This window comes from Octopus sinensis, linkage group LG19, assembly GCF_006345805.1.
Source record: "Octopus sinensis linkage group LG19, ASM634580v1, whole genome shotgun sequence".
NCBI lineage: Eukaryota > Metazoa > Mollusca > Cephalopoda > Octopoda > Octopodidae > Octopus > Octopus sinensis.
Genome location: NC_043015.1, coordinates 20,342,978 through 20,361,841, shown reverse-complemented (window position 1 = coordinate 20,361,841; position 18,864 = coordinate 20,342,978). Strand labels below are relative to the sequence as shown.

At 34.7% G+C, this 18,864-nt stretch overlaps 1 protein-coding gene across 1 annotated transcript in view; it reads left to right on the top strand.

Annotated features, from left to right (window-relative positions):
• Positions 1–18,864, top strand: part of LOC115222357 (cadherin EGF LAG seven-pass G-type receptor 1) — a 755,088-nt gene that overhangs the window by 715,186 nt on the left and 21,038 nt on the right. Inside the window, exon 13 of the mRNA XM_029792554.2 lies at positions 13,752–13,810. Coding sequence (XP_029648414.2) covers positions 13,752–13,810 — 59 coding nt within the window. The remainder of the gene's footprint in view (positions 1–13,751; positions 13,811–18,864) is intronic.

Sequence of the window (18,864 nt, the reverse complement as noted above, 5' to 3'; positions counted from 1 at the left end):
GCAAAGCATGACATATTGCTCAACAGAAGTTACTCCAATCTATGATCGTAGTTCTACTTTGTACGGAAGATTCATACATCGTATCATTTTATGACATATCGCGTTACCAACAGTAAATAATTAAAAGGATGTTATACTGGGGCACATGGCTTTTGTCAAAGTATGACCAGTGATGGATTGATTTTCGTGTTTTACAAAGCTTGCAGTACCAAACCTTTCCGTCAATAACGTATAAGGCCACATGGTGAACTGCAGTATTCACAGGTGTACCTATTCATAATTAAACGGTGCCGTGCCAACCATTGAAGACGGTTGCTTTACCGCACCGCTAACTGACCGAGACGGTAACAAAGGGACAATATTTCTCAAGCAGTCGAGTAGTGAAGACACACACACACACACACACCTATGTGTCTGCGTGTGTGTGTACTCGCATGTATAGGCAAGCTCTGAGCTGTTATCGATATGTTGCCATTTTCAGAAAATGTGCTTAAGAAGCTCTCTTACCAATCACGTGGTTTCGGTTTCAGTCCCATTACGCGGCCACTGGGCAGGCCACTTTATACCTCGTAAGTTAATTTTATAGACGGAAACTGTGTGGAAGCTCGTCAAGTATGTATTTGTGCCCTTGATTCTGTGTTTGTCCCCTATCGCTTCACAACCAGTGTAAATTAGCAGTTTGGCAAAATTCACCGATAAAATGGGCACCAGACTTAAGAATAAGCACAGGGTGTGTCAATCTATTTGAGTAGAATCTTTCAAGGAGATGCCTTAGCACAGCCGCCGTCCAATAACTGAAACAAGTAAAAGATAGAGATATTATTTGCTCAAGCCACACCCAGTATAACATTTTGTTTAGTATACAGGCAAAGTCGGCGTTGCCATGCGGAAAACTGGATATATTTTCGTTCGTCAGAAAGTGTATATATGTATGTGTGTATTACAATTATTTTCATTGCTATCGTCGTCGTTGACAACATTTCAACTCCAGGTATCCAAACTAGTATTTTTGGCTGTTCAAATACTGTTTTTTTCCCTTTGTTCATCTTCAATATTTATATCTGGCCATACAGTTAAATGACTGGTCCAATATTTTTTCTTTGCTTTTCTGTTTAGAAAATGTGTTGTTTTGTTCTTTATGACTTTTCTTTTCGGGGGCGTTGCTCGGAAATTTTGTAGCTATATTTTTCTTTGTACAGACAATATAAACAACAAATTAAAAGAAAAATTCTCTAAAAAAAAAACCATAACAGACGAAAGAAACTTTATATTTCTTTGTCTAAATCATGGATGGACTCGAAACTTTTTTTAAACTATTCGTCGGCGATAAAGTTCAATAAAATTCTTATTCCATGCAATAAAAATCCTTCGCTTCGAGGAGCAACCTAAAAAGACACCTGACTAGGACAGCATCGAATAATAATAATAATAATAATAATAATAATAATAATAATAATAATAATATAATAATAATAATAATAATAATCCTTTCTACTATAGCCACAAAGCCGGAAATTTTGGGGAGGGGGACAAGTGGATAACATAGACCCCAGTACTCAACCGGTATTTAATTTGTCGAACCCGAAAGGATGAAAGGCAAAATCAACCCCGGCGAAATTTGAACGCAGAACGTAGCAACGGGAGAAATACCTATTTCTTTATTAGCCACAGGGACATAGAAGGGACAAACAAGGACAGACAAAGGTATTAAGTCGATTACATCGACCCCAGTGCGTAACTGGTACTTAATTTATCGACCTCGTAAGGATGAAAGGCAAAGTCGACCTCGGCGAAATTTGAACTCGAACGTAACGGCAGACGAAATACCGCTAAGCATTTCGCCCGTCGTGCTAACGATACTGCCAAGCTCGTCTGCCTTAATGACAATAACAATAATAATAATAATAATAATAATAATAATAATAATAATAATAAATAATAATAATAATAATAATAATCTAGGCATAAGGCCAGAAAATTGGGAGAGGGGGATAGTAGATTTCACTGACTCCAGTGTTTCACTGATACTTAATTTATCGATCCCGAAAGAATGAAAAGCAAAGTCGACCGCGATGGAATTTGAATTCAGAACGTAATGACGGACGAAATGTCGCTAAGTATTTTTACCGGCGTGCTACCGATTCTGTCAGCTCGCATTAGGTGAATGCTGGAAGAATGGCCAGTGTGAAAAGACTAATTCTGAGCGCGCACCTATAAACAAAAAGAGATGGGCTCGTGCCCTGTTGTTCAGGCGCCCGTGGCTTCTGTGCGTTTTTCCACGAGGTCCTTAAAGCGCCTCAGAACGGGCAAAGCATTTCGGTCAGCACGCTAACGATTCTGCCAGCTCGCCGTCTTAACAATTATAATAATCATAATAATAATTAATTCGTTTATTGGCCACAAGGTCTTATATAAAATTACATTAAGAGGCATATAACAGCATAAGACACAAAAACAGGATGATACAAAGGGTTTTGCAACGTGTGAACAATATAAAAACAATTAAAATTAAACAATTTAAAACTCCCAATAGGCGGGGTGTTGATGTAGATGACGTTGTAGGAGACCACCGACACTTCGAAATTACTATTAATAATGTTATTAAAATTAACTGATTTTACGCTTGTAGTGTGTTATTTACACATTTAATATCCACCACATGTAACGCATACCAACACACTTTAAATTCCCCTGCTCTCTTTCTCTCTTTCTCTCTTTCGTGTGTGTGTGTGTGTGTGTGTGTGTGTGTGTGTGTGTGTGTATCCATGTGTAAAATTTACGAATTAAATCTCAGCAGATCACTGATAAAATCAACAGAACAAGCCTCACCTCCAACAACAAAGATACTTAATATTCTCTAAGGAAGCTAGAAACAGACATGGCGGCGATCGTCACACGAGTGCTTCATAGCAGACAAACAGTCAGACTCAGCTGTCTTCTCGATAATTTGCACACTAGACCTTCTCTTATTTACGTTGATAAATAAATTATATGACTGCAAAAAGTGTTATCTCTCAGCAGATATACAAAAATATTTCCATACTGCTGTAAGTTGTTCGGTAGTTTTTTTATCGACATATATCTTGGGTTGTTTCGGACCTTCTAAATAGGACGAGCCAGCCATTTTGACGATACGTGGAATATAAATAGTTTCGGTAAATTGGAGTAGCACTGCAGTTTTTGCGCATGACAGATAGGTATTATTATATATATATAATATATATATATATATATATATATAAATTTGTGTGTATATATATATTTACATATATATATATATATATATATATATATATATATATATATCTATATGTGTGTATATATATTTACATATATATATATATATATATATATATATATATATATAATATATATATATCATATATCTATATATATATGTATTTGTATATATATATTACATATATATATCTATTATATAATTATATTATGTATATATATTTACATACATATATATATATATATATAATATGTATGTATATATATATTTATATATATTATAATATATGTGTATATATATATTTACATATATATAATATATATATTATATAAATTATATATATATATATATATATATATATATTACAAGAGAGAAATTGGTTATAACCACATTGATCCTTATTATTACTTCAGTAACTCCCAGCATATGAGAGGCTAAGAGAATGGATTTCCCTTACGTATGCCGTAAATCACATATAAACAATAAAGGTACCTTGCTACTGAAACACGTGTACCATGGGTTGAATTGCCATTGTCCATTGTTTTAACTCTATTGTGTGTTTATGTATACGCACAAAAACACATACACATAATACACACACACACACACACACACACACACACATATATATATATACACACACATACACATACGTTAATGAATTAGTGTTACAAGATTCCCGAAGTGAAACCGTGTATTGAAACAGATATTCTTATATTTCAGGATGGTCATAATTTTCTATTTTCTTTTTCTTTCATTTTTTGCCAAATAGACACTATATATTCATTTTTCGCTCGTTTATTATGGTTCTTTTTCTAACTTATCTCTATCGTCTGGAAATATTTTGTCACACGTTTGTGACCTCTCAGTGACCCTTTCCATCCACGTGTATCCTCCTGCTCTGATTAGTTCATTCTAGCCAGGATCGCTGATGAGGTCACAGATGTGTAATGAAATATCAGACAATGGACATAAGTTAAAATAAGAACAGTCATAATCGAGTGAAGAACAAAAATATAGTGTGTGTCTATTTGACAAACAAAATATGATCATCCCGAAATATATATATATGAGTGAATTTGGTAGACGGAAACTGAAAGAAGCCCGTCGTATGTATATATATGTGTGTTTATGCGTCTGTTTGTCCCCGAACATCGGTTGTGAAGCGATGTTGGTGTGTTTACGTCCCCATAACCAAGCGGTATGGCAAAAGAATAATATATTGTATATTCTTTTATTCTTTTACTTATTTCAGTCATTTGACTGCGGCCATGCTGGAGTACCGCCTTTAGTCGAACAAATCGACCTGAGGACTTATTCTATGTGAGCCTGGTACTTATTCTGTCGGTCTCTTTTGCCATACCGCTTCGTTATGGGGACGTAAACACACCAACATCGCTTCACAACCGATGTTCGGGGACAAACAGACACATAAACACACATATATATACATACGACGGGCTTCTTTCAGTTTCCGTCTACCAAAGTCACTCACAAGGTTTTGGTTGGCCCAAGGTTATAGCAGAAGACACTTACTCAAGGTGCTACGCAGTGGGACTGAACTCGGCACCATGTGGTTGGTAAGCAAGCTACTTATCACACAGTCATTCCAGCATAATTCGTATGAAACACTGTCTGATGTAGATAAACATTTAAAAAATTTTCAGCCAAAAATAAAACAAGGCGATGATATTACTCACATTGCTTTGAGTTTAAATAAAATTAAAATCTGTTAGATAGCTAGATTGATAAATAAACAAATTGATACACACAATTTGTTGTCTTCTTTCAACGTGTTCAATCAGCGTGGACTGCTTTCATATGTAGTGACTCAATCGAATTAGGAGTACGGAGTTTCACTTATATATAATATATTATGTATATATATATATATATATATATATATTATATATATATATATATATATATAGATATATTATTTTAAAGGTCCACACAATCGTTTTCTATCTAAAGTCGTTCAAGCTTTAATACGGGACGTCAATCTAACACAGGGTCTAAACGAGCAAAACACAGAATTTTAAACACACAAATACATACACGATATCACGATATATATACGTATATGTGCGTGTGTGAGGGAAAGGAGGAGAGAGAGAATGTGTGTTTGTGTGAGAAAGAGAGAGTGAATGAGAGAGAGAATATGACATGAAACGGCACTAGCTGTAATATTATGCCATAGAGAAACATCTCAAAAAGATGGATAGATAATTGTATCACATATATGTGTGCGTGTGTGTACACATACAACCATATGTATATATATATATATATATATATATATATATATATATATATATAACACTAGACCTTATTAATAATTGGTATTCGAGTCGATTAGTTGATAAATATTTTACAAGATGGAATGATAAATCACGAAATCTATAATAAGACCGACGTCACCAATAACAACAACAACACTAATGCCATCACAAATAAAAATAACAAAAATATCGGAAAAAAATAAACAACGAAAATAACAGCAACACTATACGTGAAGTTTATGACTGTGACCAGACGAATTCAAATTATAGATGTGAAGAAAAATAATATCTTCTTTGATAATATCATTTTAGAATTATTATTATCAAAGATAATGTGTAATTGGTTGACAGTAATAATAGATTAAATTTGATATAAACTAGTAGGACGAAATAAAACAAACAACAAACATATAAAAGAGTTTGTTTGCCAAATCTTCAGTTAAATAAATATTCGGGTAAACAGTTACCTTTTTCTGTCCTCACACAAACTGAAGATTAAATCATTTGAGGGGAGATAACTGTTGAATATATGTATTCCAGTAATTCTTTGTCACTTGATTTGATTTTATAATGAAGGCGCATAGCCTAATGGTTAGTGTGTTGTACTGACGGTTGCAAGGTCATCATTTCGATTCCGAAGCAGGCGGTGCGTTTTGTTCTTAAGCGAAACGCTATGGAGTCCTCCACTTCATAACTGGGTATTGACCGTAGTACGATGAAAAGGAAACGCGTCTTAAATACTACCTTCTAAGAAAGACAGAAGTTTTCAATTATATCGAAGCTACGAACGTGATTGGTACATTTTTTTTTCGGGTCTGTACGAAATAGAAACACCGTGTAACATTTTTTTGTTTTTAGTCAGTGTTATTTCCTATCTGCTTCTAATTAGAAATCAAAGGAAATTACTACTATTGTCTTAAAACTTTGCTTTCCTTACCTGGACATCAATGTTTTGCCACTGACCTATTTTCCATTACATTTCAGACAGATTCAGTGCTGAGTTGCTGAAGCAGAAATATCGTTATAGTAAATATTCTGCTCAATACCACAGATTTGTGTGTCAGTTGTTTGACCTTAACCACTTGAGCATATCCATTAGTGGCTGACAATATGTGCACCTCTGAACATGAACAGGAGTAGTGGAGGAGGATCATAGGCATATGTTGAGAGGGATTCTTTGGGGTTTGAATGTTACAAAAGCATATATATATATATATATATCCCATACTCTCCCTCTCTCTCTCACCGAGTATGTATGTATGTATGTATGTATGTGTGTACATATATATATATATATGGTGGTCTTCCGCACAGTTTCTATCTACCAAATCCACTCGCAAGGCATTTTGCATTGGCCAACCCAAATTTGCCCCAGGTGTCAATATTTGGATTCGAACCAAGGTGTCTGTGGTTATTCGGCGAGTTTCATTAACAGACGAGTGTGCCTGCAATTTATGTATTCACATTACGTATTTATATATATTATTTTTAATTTATGTACATAGTTATTTTTGTTTTCTGTTTTTAAATTAAATTTCAACTTTTTGTTTCTTCTTTTTAATATTTTTGTTCTATTTTCCATAATACTTTTGATTTTTAGGGGTGGGGATATTTTCTGGTATTATCTTGTATTGAAAAACAATCAAATATTCCTTTAGTATTTCGCTTGGCCTCCTGCAGAGAATCCGTGCCAAATTTTTTTAATGATTCAAAACAAAGAATGTTATTTTGAGAATTGTTTTGTTATTCTAAAAGTAAGACATGAATTTAATTATTTCAAAGGTTAAAGGTCACAGAACTGAAGTACACAACAAAACAGATAAAACAACAACACAGCCACCACGTGATCACACAATTTCTTAGTAATAGCAACCAAATCTCCCTCACAGCACATTCCATTAACTTAAATAGAGAGGGACTTGTCCCATAATGTAGTCCCACATGTGAAATGCTTGACAGAATAACAGGGTGGTCATAGATGGACTCTCTTACATCGTGTGCACTGGTTTGGAGCTAAACAAGAACATTGCTCACTCAACTTCAGTGATTCTACGCGGTCACTCGACCAGTTAAATGGAGTAATTAAGTCGCCTTTAATCACGTGTTGCAGTATTAGTGATTTGATAAAGTACTCGTTTGCGATCGTACAGTAATCCCTCGACTATCGCGGGTGTTACGTTCCAACCACCCGCTTGCAATAGATGAAAATCCACGAAGTAGAAACAGTACTGTATTTTTTTTAATGATTTTTATAATTTGCATATATTTATTTTGTTATTTTAATATATTTAAGCTTTTATAAACTCCCCCCCCACATTCTTAGGAGTACCCGTGTCTTTTTTGCCTCCCAAGTTTCGTTTTCCATACAGTATATGCGATTCTTTGTTTACTCATCTACGGTACACTACGTATTTTCTTTTAATATATCTTAATTAATGTGTTATACAATGCAGTACTGTACTCTACTTTTATTTATTAATTTATTAAATTTCAGGCATGAAAATGTTTATTTTGCCACAGAAATAATTAAAATCTAAAATAATATAAATACAAATCGGCCGCAGAAACCCGCGATATACTGAGGAGTCCGCGATATAAATTTACACATATTAGCCAGAAAATTCCGTGATATGGTGAGTGATTGCTGTATTCCTAAAACACAGGAAGGTTGAAGAACAAGATCGTCAAAACAGCAAATCTCTTTGATCATAAGAGTGTGCTCCATCAAATTTAACCCCTGCCGAAGCAACAACATCAACATAAGCAACATTCTTGCAGTGCCACCGTGAGATATTGTGCAATTTCGGCATGGTAAAACCTTGCAAAGCCAATCACTCTAAACTTCAGAGTAGATCTGATTCGTTACAGGATAAGAACGAAAGCGGTGAGGTACAGAAGGAAGAAGAATCGACCCGTGTACTAGCCTGACACTTCATCGAATCGACCCAGAAAAAGGGAGAAGCAAAAGTGATATTCGGCTATATCTCTATGTTCCCGTAACTTAGTGGTTCGACAAAAGAGACGGATAGAATAAGTGTTAGACTTTTAAAAATATAAGTACTGTGGTCCATCTGTTCGAATAAAACCCTTCAACGCAGTGCTCCAGCATGGCCGCAATACAATGACTAACACAAGACATAAAAGACATACACAAACACAGAGATACATACATACATACAGTTGGGCTCTCATACACACAAACAAAACAGCTGGGTTCTCTTACCTCAGAGAAGACCAGGGTGGAAAACACTTGGCATACAAAAAAAAAGACTATGCATGGGTATGTTGCCCGGAAGCTTGAAGACAGTAGAATTGACACGAAGCGTAGCCTCTCTTGGACACATGACCACTACATCACATCACACTTTGAGGGCTATGCGTTAGCAATCTAGGAATACGCAATTACCACAAAGTAACTGGTGAACAAGAGAGACACTGATTCTCTTGTAATCCTAAGGTGCAACCGTATGTGTAGACTACGCCATCTTTCCGTAGAAGACATCACATATGTGATTAGCAGCTGTCCTAAAATGTCATCACGGTACTCCCTCCCTATGCAGCACAATATTGTCGCTAAAACAATTTACAATGCCATCTGCAAGAAAGACTGTCCTGAAATAAACTTAGAAAATCCCTCTGTTATGGAATACATTCATAAACACCAACTCATTGAATACTGGTAGAATATTCCCATCAAAACTTTTGTCCATTGTAAACATAACAGGACGGATACTGTTGTTTGGGACAGAGGGGCAAAAGTATGTACCATCATAGAAATTAGCTGCCCTACAGATATAAATATCTCTTTGAAAATCAAAGAAAAAGAGGATATCTATGGACAACTGCTTCGAAACCTCCAGCTTCTATATCCAGACTATGAATTCATATTCATAGCAATATTAATTGCAGCACTGGGTTTTGTTAGTAAATGCTTAAAGGAGTATCTGGATAAACTGGGATTTTCAGAAAGAGAAATTGACCGGCTGATTCGTTCATTACAAGTGCAATATGTGAGTGGAACAGTAAAAATATGCAAGACTTTTCTCAAGTTCCACATGTCATGAATTTTTTAACTACATCCCAAAGATGGAGCCTTGTATCTTTGTTGGAAACCGGCTCCCTCCTCAGTGGAAGATTTATAATAATTTTAAAAAAACAGAAGATACATACATACATACATGCATACATACATACATACATACATACATACATACATACATACATACATACATACATGCATGCATGCATGCATGCAAATACATACATACATACATACATACATACATACATACATGCATGGGTATATACGAGCTAGTAAATTTCCAGTCGTGAACAAATCGTTCCTATGCAGTTTGGATAGTTATGTTATTTAGAGATTTATATATCTTAGCACCAAAACACAAACAGTTGTCTGAGGAGCAGAAAGAAAAAGAAGCATATCTGAAGCAATGTAACGAAGTTATAGCATCCGTTGAGTCTTCGTTACTTTCCTTCTTCCTTACACTTGATTAGTCTCAGCAATTTGATGGAAAATTCCTTTGTTTATTTACGATGAAACTGGACGTAAAAAGTGCAAAAATATACATTTCTGTACATACTTACATACGCATATATATACACACACACATCTACGTATATATATATATATACATATATATATAATATATATATATATATATATATATATATATATATATATATATATATATATATATATATATATATATATATATAGTTATATTCATACATATATGCACACACACACACACACACACACAGCGGAATTCCTCAGATATTCGATTTTCTCCCCAATTACCATCAAACTGATTCAATTCATTTTTCTCTTATTTCTTTATATGTTTGTAATTATTTTTTTGTCTCACTCTCTGCCTCTCTCTGCTTAAATGTACTCATATATATATATATTATATATATATATATATATATAGAGAGAGAGAGAGAGAGAGAGAGAGAGAGAGAGTGAGAGAGAGATACATTCATACCAATGTGCATACAGGTGTATATGTATTTGCGTGTGTGCAACATTATTGATACGCCTATAGCTTTGTAAATGTGTGTTGTGTGTTTTGTGTCCAGCCATGCTTTGATGAAGTTGCTAATCTCATTCACATAGCTTGCACGAATACAAACATCAATGCTTCTTCATCATTGTTTTTTCAACTGATGGTTTAACGGCTGAGTAAGATGATGTCAATTTCTAGGTCAGAGATGGATGTGTTGATTTAGACGCAGTCTTGAGCTTTGATGAGAAGCGGTTTGGTGAGGCATGTGTAATAGCTAATTACCTAAAAATGGAAGAACTTTTTCAATTATTTGATTTTGCCTTCAACAGATCCGTGTTGTATTACAGTGCTCAAAATGGTAAGCGTGGCGCTTTCTTAATGCAAGAAATTAAACTATCTTGCCAGCCGTCTTTATATTTTTTCCTGCACCCGTCTTGATTGATAAGTCTAATATACTTTACACAGGACAACGGCAGTTATTCCCACAGTTATTCACACACAAGATCACCCACACCACATTAGACAGTTATATATACCATCTACAAACATATCTATGAAATAACTTTCAATGGAACACCTTCACTCGAACAAGACTCCAAAAGCGTACTGCAAGCCTTACAAAAGTTGCACATAAAGATTTTTCATAAAATCATTCGTATAAAATAAACTACTGAACTGTGATACAGAAATGATTCTTCCTTGGAGATTGACTTTTTTAATCGTGTTCGCTGCTAATATTTCTATTTCATTTTTATTCTAAGTAGGCTAATAATGTTTTTAGAGCAGTTAACCTACATATGTGAGTGCGTTTGTGTATGGGTATATATATATATATATATATTGGTATGTATGTATCTGTGTGCATAGATGTATACTTACAAAATGTATCCACGCATAAATATTATGGATTTTCAGATATCTATGTAGTTTATATATGTACGTATATTTGTGTGTGTGGTGCGTGTGTGTGTGTGTGTGTGTGTGTGTGTGTGTGTGGTGTGTGTGTGTGTGCGCGTGCGTGCGTGCGTAGACGCGCGCGCGCGCATTTATAGAAAACGGCTTCGTTATTAGGATTTGATAACTCTCTGACTCTGAAGCAAAGTTAGAGACACCAACAACACAAATACAAACAACATGCGCGCGCACACACAAACGCACACATATATGCGCATGTATAAAGGAAGTTAAAAAATAATCAGACGTCATTTGGAACCTTATGGGAGGAACACGTTCACAACTATATCAAAATTGACACTTGACTGTTGACAACTTTTTTAACAAGGATGTTGCAATAGAGACTTCTAAAATACTCACACACACACTCAAGTACACACATATGTATATATTCTTTAAACATGTGTATATACTTGTACATTCATATGTGTTTGAGTTAAATAAAATGAAACAACAAAGCCAAAAGGTGTGTGGAATTTTCAGGATATTTATAAGGAGAAAGTTAGTCTTACAGCTGTTTCTGGGATATTAGGGATATCCCTTCAACAGAGACGATGTGAGATGGTTAAATAAGGGGAAATATTAGAGTTCAATATGAGGCCTTGTTGTCTGATTTTATTTAACATATACATGCTCATACAAAACCCGAATTAGACTCCTCACTCGTATCATTATCGAACCGAGTTTAACTACGGTCCCTCCATAGCACTTACATAGCCTTACCTGCCACCTTGGGTCTTCTGGATACCAATATATATATATATATAATATTATATATATATTTATATATATATATATATATTTATATATATATATATATTTATATATATATATATATATTTATATATATATATATTTATATATATTATATAATATATATATATATTTATATATATTATATTTTAATATATATATATATATTTATATATATATCTATATGATATATATATATATTTAATATATATATATATTTATATATATATATTATATATATTTATATATATATAATTATATTATATATATATTTATATATATATATATATTTATATATATATATATTTATATTATATATATATATATACATATATATATATTCGATTTTCTTTCATATGTATATATATTTATCTTTATATAAACCTCCTTTGGTTTGTTCGAATCCTAGCTCCTGTCACTAGAAAAATCTATATCCCAATGTATGTACGTGCGCACATAAGTATACGCACATTTGAACGTATAGTTTACAAAAAAAAAGGCTGACTATAAAATATAAGTTGAAAAGAAGAAAACTGCGACTGGATAAATAATACATAAATATGTGAAAGATTATGATGAGAAGCAGAATCTAAAATATGTCCATTATAGATATCGTATATAACACACACGCATGTATGAATATATATATATATATATATATATATATATATATATATGAAAACTTTGTGTCGGTCCATTATCCTCCTTGCCTTTCATGTTCAGATATCACCTACTTCTCTGCTACGACCATCGGGCTGAATCCTTGTGCCTTAATATTGTAATCTCATTTGTTCATCATTGAAATCTCTTCTGTTTCCAGAATTTTTCTTTCGTTTCTCTTTTTTTTTTTTTTTGTTTTCGCATGAAGTGATATTCCATCATCAGTTTTGTATTCATGTTGCGTGTGTAGAATGAATGCAAATATTTAATTACCGTTTTCTTATATTAAAAAGAAAACCTAATTACATTACTAATATTATCGCAATTATTTCTTTCTTTCTTCTTCTTCTTATTATTATTATTACTACTTAGGCGGCGAGCTGGCAGAAACGTTAGCACGCCGGGCGAAAGGCGTAGCCGTATTTCGTCTGCCGTTACATTCTGAGTTCAAATTCAGCCGAGGTCGACTTTGCCTTTCATCCTTTCAGGGTCGATAAATTAAGTACCAGTTACGCACTGGAGTCGATGTAATCGACTTAATCCATTTGTCTGTCCTTGTTTGTCCTTTCTGTGTTTAGCCCCTTGTGGGTAGTAAAGAAATAGGTATTTCGTCTGGCGCTACGTTCCGAGTTCAAATTCTGCCGAGGTCGAATTTGCCCTTCCTATTTTAAGCGTCAATTAAGTAAGTGCTAGTCAAGTACTGGGGTCAATGAAATCTACTATCCCCCTCCCGCAAAATTTCAGGTCCTGTGCCTATAGTAGAACGGATTATTATTATTATTATTATTATTATTATTATTATTATTATTGACAATATTTTATGTTCCTTGTTATTTTCAGAAAGCGCCTCTTATTTTTGGCTTCAAAAACCGAACAGATGTCTTTCGAATTGATGAAAGGTAAGTCTTTAAAATTCCCATTTTACACACGCACGCACACATACATGTAGAGAGGCTGGACAAAGTAATAGAAACACCAAGCATCATAGCATCATAATTTTGAAATATCTATAAAACCGTCAAAATATTGTTTATTTTTATGGGTTTTTTTTTTCATTTTTAGTGTTTGTTAATACGTTTTGCTAAAATTGCTGTTTCTTTTTAGATATCATCAGAAAAAGGTAATTAAAATTCATTAAAATGACAGATCTATCAGACTTTCAAAGAGGTCTAATTGTTGGTGCTCAGAAGGCAGGCGCTAGCGTAACGAAAACAGCCGTAATGTTTGGTGTATCAAGAACTACTGTCGCGAAAGTGATGACAGCCTTTGAGAAGGTTTCAGATAGGGGCCGTGGGACTATTACGCGAATTGTTAGAAAGGATGACAAAAGTACAGCTCCCAAAATTATTGCAGAGCTTAATGACCACCTTGTGAGCCCAGTTTCCACAAAAACTGTTCGCCAGATGTGACGATAGGGCTGCAATCAGAAAACCACTACTTTCAAAAACAAACGTTGTAAAGCATTTAGAGTGAAGTAAAAACCTACAGAATTGGTCCTTAGAGCAGTGGAAGAATGTCATTTTCTCGGGCGTGTCATCCTTTACCTTATTTCCGACTAGCGCCTGAGTATGCGTGTGGAGACAGCCAAAAGAAGCATTTGACCCAGACTGCCTTCTTCCAACTGTTAAACATGGAGAAGGATCTATGATGATCTGGTGGAGGGGCGCTATATCCCGGAAATCTGCCGTTCCAATAGTTTCCCTTCATGGTAGAATTAATAGTGAAGAATATTTAAGCATTTTATCAGATCAAATTCATCCTATTGTTGCGGAACTGTTTCTGGGGGGAAACGCGATCTTTCAGGATGATAATGCACCAATTCACACAGCTAAAGTTGTTACTGAATGGCACGATGAACATTCTAGTGAAGTTGAACATCTTATCTGGCCACCACAGTCCCCAGATCTCAATATTACTGAACATTTAGGATGCATTTTAGAAAAACAAGTAAGGAGTCGATATCCTTCACCATCACCACTACAAAAACTGGAGACTGTTTTAGCTGAAGAATGGACAAAAATTCCTTTGGAAACAATTCAAACTTTGTACGAGTCCAGGCCTCGTAGAATTCAAGCTGTAATTACTGCCAAAGGCGGTCCTACCTGATATTAAAATAAATTTGTTTGAAATTTTAAAGTGTTTCCATTATTTTGTCCAATCCCTGTATATATATTGTTGATACCATAAATAGAGCGGTTTTTTTCAATTGCATGAACTAAAAGACGGACGGGGAAGGGATAAACTACCTGCATCAACTTGCTATAAAAATAGGTAGTAATTTTACCTTGCGCTTATTGTTAGCCCAAGTTTTGAAGAGTGCAATTCGATTTCAACAGTTATTTGTTCAAAGCTATGGAAATGACAAAGGAGCATATTCGGCATATTTTACTTCATGTGTTCAATAAAGGCAACAACGCAATGGAAAGTGCAAGGAATATTAATGTAGTATATTGGGATCGGATAATAAGTGTAAGCCATCTTTGGTTTCAAGACGAAAGTTGTTGTTCCATCAGAATAATGCTCGACCGCGCACAGCGAAGATGACATTCCAAAGGCTGGAGCAGTTTGAGTGGGAAACGATGCTTCACTCACCGGACATCGACTCATCTGATTATCATATATTCCATAGTCTTCAAAATCATTTGGACGGATAAAATATGAATTCTATAGGGGAGGTCAGAACAGTTACTGGAGGAGTATTTTTCGTCACGGTCACAGTGAATTTTGGAAGAGGGGTCTTGCAAGTCTACCAGATAGATGGAAGAGCATTGTAGAAAATGAAGGAGAGTATATTTTTAGATTAGAAAGCACTTCGTTTATAAAAATAAAAGAAGTATAAAAAAACCGCATTATTTATGGGATGATCCAATATATATATATATATATATATATATATATATATATATATATATATATTAAGAGAGAGGGGAAGAGACGATGGATATCCGCACAGTTTCCGTTTACCAATTTCAATCACATAGTACTAGTCCAAAGAAATATTAGAAGAAAATGGAGTGGTTTGACTGCATGTTGCAATCTGTAGATATAATCTGATGGCTTCAGCTGAAGCCGCGGCTGCATTTTGATACTTTTTGTTGTTTTTTTTTTTTTTTTTTGGCACACACTGTATGAATACACAGAGACCGACAGACAGACAGACAGACAGACAGACAGACAGACAGACAGACAGACAGACAGACAGATAGATAGATAGATAGATAGATAGATAGATAGATAGATAGATAGATAGATAGATAGATAGATAGATAGATAGATAGATAGATAGATAGATAGATAAGAGAGAGATAACAACAAATATTTCGTGAGGTTTTATCAAATTTCTTTGCGAAGTTGAAGAATTTGTTACTGAATAAAAGCAGCCTCATCCGTTATGGCGTTCGGTTCTTTCTTGATTCTTCCTGTTTTCTCCTTTCACCATTTTCCTTTTTCCTTTATACTTTCTTTATTTTTTTGTAGAGCTGTATTTTATTTTTATCTCGTCTTACTTGTTTTTGATGCTGTTTGCTTTTAATTTCCAAAATCAAGAAATGTTTAAATATATCGCAGAGAATTCTTAAATAGTATCAAGATGATTAAATCACCTCCTACGCTTCTGATTAAACTGATCTAAATAAGATGTGTGATAGCATCTTAGCTGATAACACACATTTAATAAGATGGCGTGAATGTTTGATTACAAATTGGTAATAGAGATGGGGTGAGGTGATTCGACATAAGTCTGTGTGTGTTGTATTGCTTACAGTGTGTGTATGTGTGTGTGCGTTTCTGTATATAACTCTCAGTGTGCGTATGTGTGAGATTCGCATAGAATATGTATGTCTGAGTGTGTGTTTGCGCGCGTATGATTGTCTGTTTACGCGCATTTATGCATCTGTGTGTACCTATCACTCTATTGTGAATATGTATGTCTGTGTCAGTACCTGAAGACTGTGTGTATTGGGATTGTATGGTATATGAGTGTATGCCAGTCAATTCGTATATGCGTATGTGTGTTTGTATGTGTGAACGCCTCAGGTTGTGAATGCAGTTCCGTAAATGTGTGTGTGTGTGTGTGTGTGTATGTGAAGAAGTGCATGCATATGTGTATGTATGCATGAATCTATATGTGTGCATGTATCTGTATGTGAATATGTTAGAAGGTATTGCTTCCAATGCAATTATACATAGACACACTGACACAGATATGTATCTACGTAATGCACACTTATACACATAAAGATACAAACACACTATACGTATATATACATATATAGCATTATTATTTTTTTTTAATTATTATTATTGTTATTTAGTAGTAGTAGTAGTAGTAGTAGTAGTATAGTAGTAGTAGTAGTAGTAGTAGTAGTAGTAGTAGTTGTTGTTGTTGTTGTTGTTGTTGTTGTTGTTGTATTTCGTTTAAGCATAGAGATACAAATAGCTTGGTGTCAGAAGTCAATACACACACGTTTCAGTATAAAGTGTCAGTTGAGTACAGAGCAGTAATAAATTGAAATGACAAAGGAATAAGTAATTATGCCATGAGCTTCATTTGCTATAAGATATAATGCACTCTTTGTTGAATGATTGCGTATCACACAATAGATTCATCAGAGCTCCAAACCTATAGGCTGATACACAGGCATTCAGCTATAAGTTCTTGCATTTTATATCAGAAAAAACTGTAAGCTATTGAAGTTCATAACATAATTTATATTCCCTTGTCCTTTTAACTTCTTATATAATCAAATGAGATTATGTTGGTAAATTACAACTACACGGTTCGCAGATTTTCCAAGCGTTTTGGATGCAATCCTGCTTTTGAGCGTGAGACAGTTTTTCTTCATCCTTATTCCAAAAGAGGGGAAACACGGTAAAACGTAACAGAAAAAGGCAGATCACTTGTTGCCCATGCATGTTAATATGAAGGATAGTTTTGTACATTTCCGACAGTTACGTTCCGCAATGGTGTACAGAAGCGCCGGACACGAAGAGGTGGTTAATGGGTTTGGTATGTGTGTTGAAATGAGGGCCAAAATTTCCCCAGGTTTATGCTGGATTAGGCTGTGAAGGTGCATGCGAAATCGATCATCCAAGTGTGTGTATGTATCTATGTGTGTGTGTACGTGTGTGTGTGGGTAAAAGTGCATGTTTATGTGTACATATGCATGTGTGTATATGCATCGTTGCATTTGTATGTGTATGGGTGTATGCAACTATACTCATGTACAAATATACCTTCTTATCTCTTTCCACCCACTTCCTTCCAATGAATGCGCAAGCACTTAACTTGGGGCATTCCCTGTCATTCACTATTATGTTCACGTTCTTAAGGATAATAAAAGAATGAAATCTTTCACCTATCCCCAAAGACGGATCTGCGCAAAATATCAGAAGCCCGTATCTCGATAACATAAGAACTGAAGATTTTTACACTTTATCAATAAATACAATTTCTGCTGACTTAGGATACCAGTCGCCCCGTTTGACACTATGTAGATATATATATATATATATATATATATATATATATATATATATATATATATATATATATGCATGAGTGTGTGTGTTGTTACCGTACCGTACGGCACTCACATTAGCGGCAGGTCGAAAAGGGAGAGCAATTTGTTTGCCCCTTCCATTCGTAGATTGGAGTGTTACCTTGGGCAAATGCTAGTAACCCCTTAGCCTCACCAGCCAGAAATATGAGGAAAACACCGACAGCAGGACGTTGGATAACTAACAAGGTGGAGGCGTCCTAGAGCAACGAGTTCAGGCTTATTGCGGCCATGAGGAAGAACTGTGTCACCATACAACGGATCAGCGTCAACAAGAGTCTGATCTACTACTCCGAGTTCTTTTACAGGGTTTAGAAACACTGAAGGGCCGCTGCAATACGTGTGTGAATTTGAGAGGTGAATACGCTAAATAAAATCATAATTAACTGATCCTC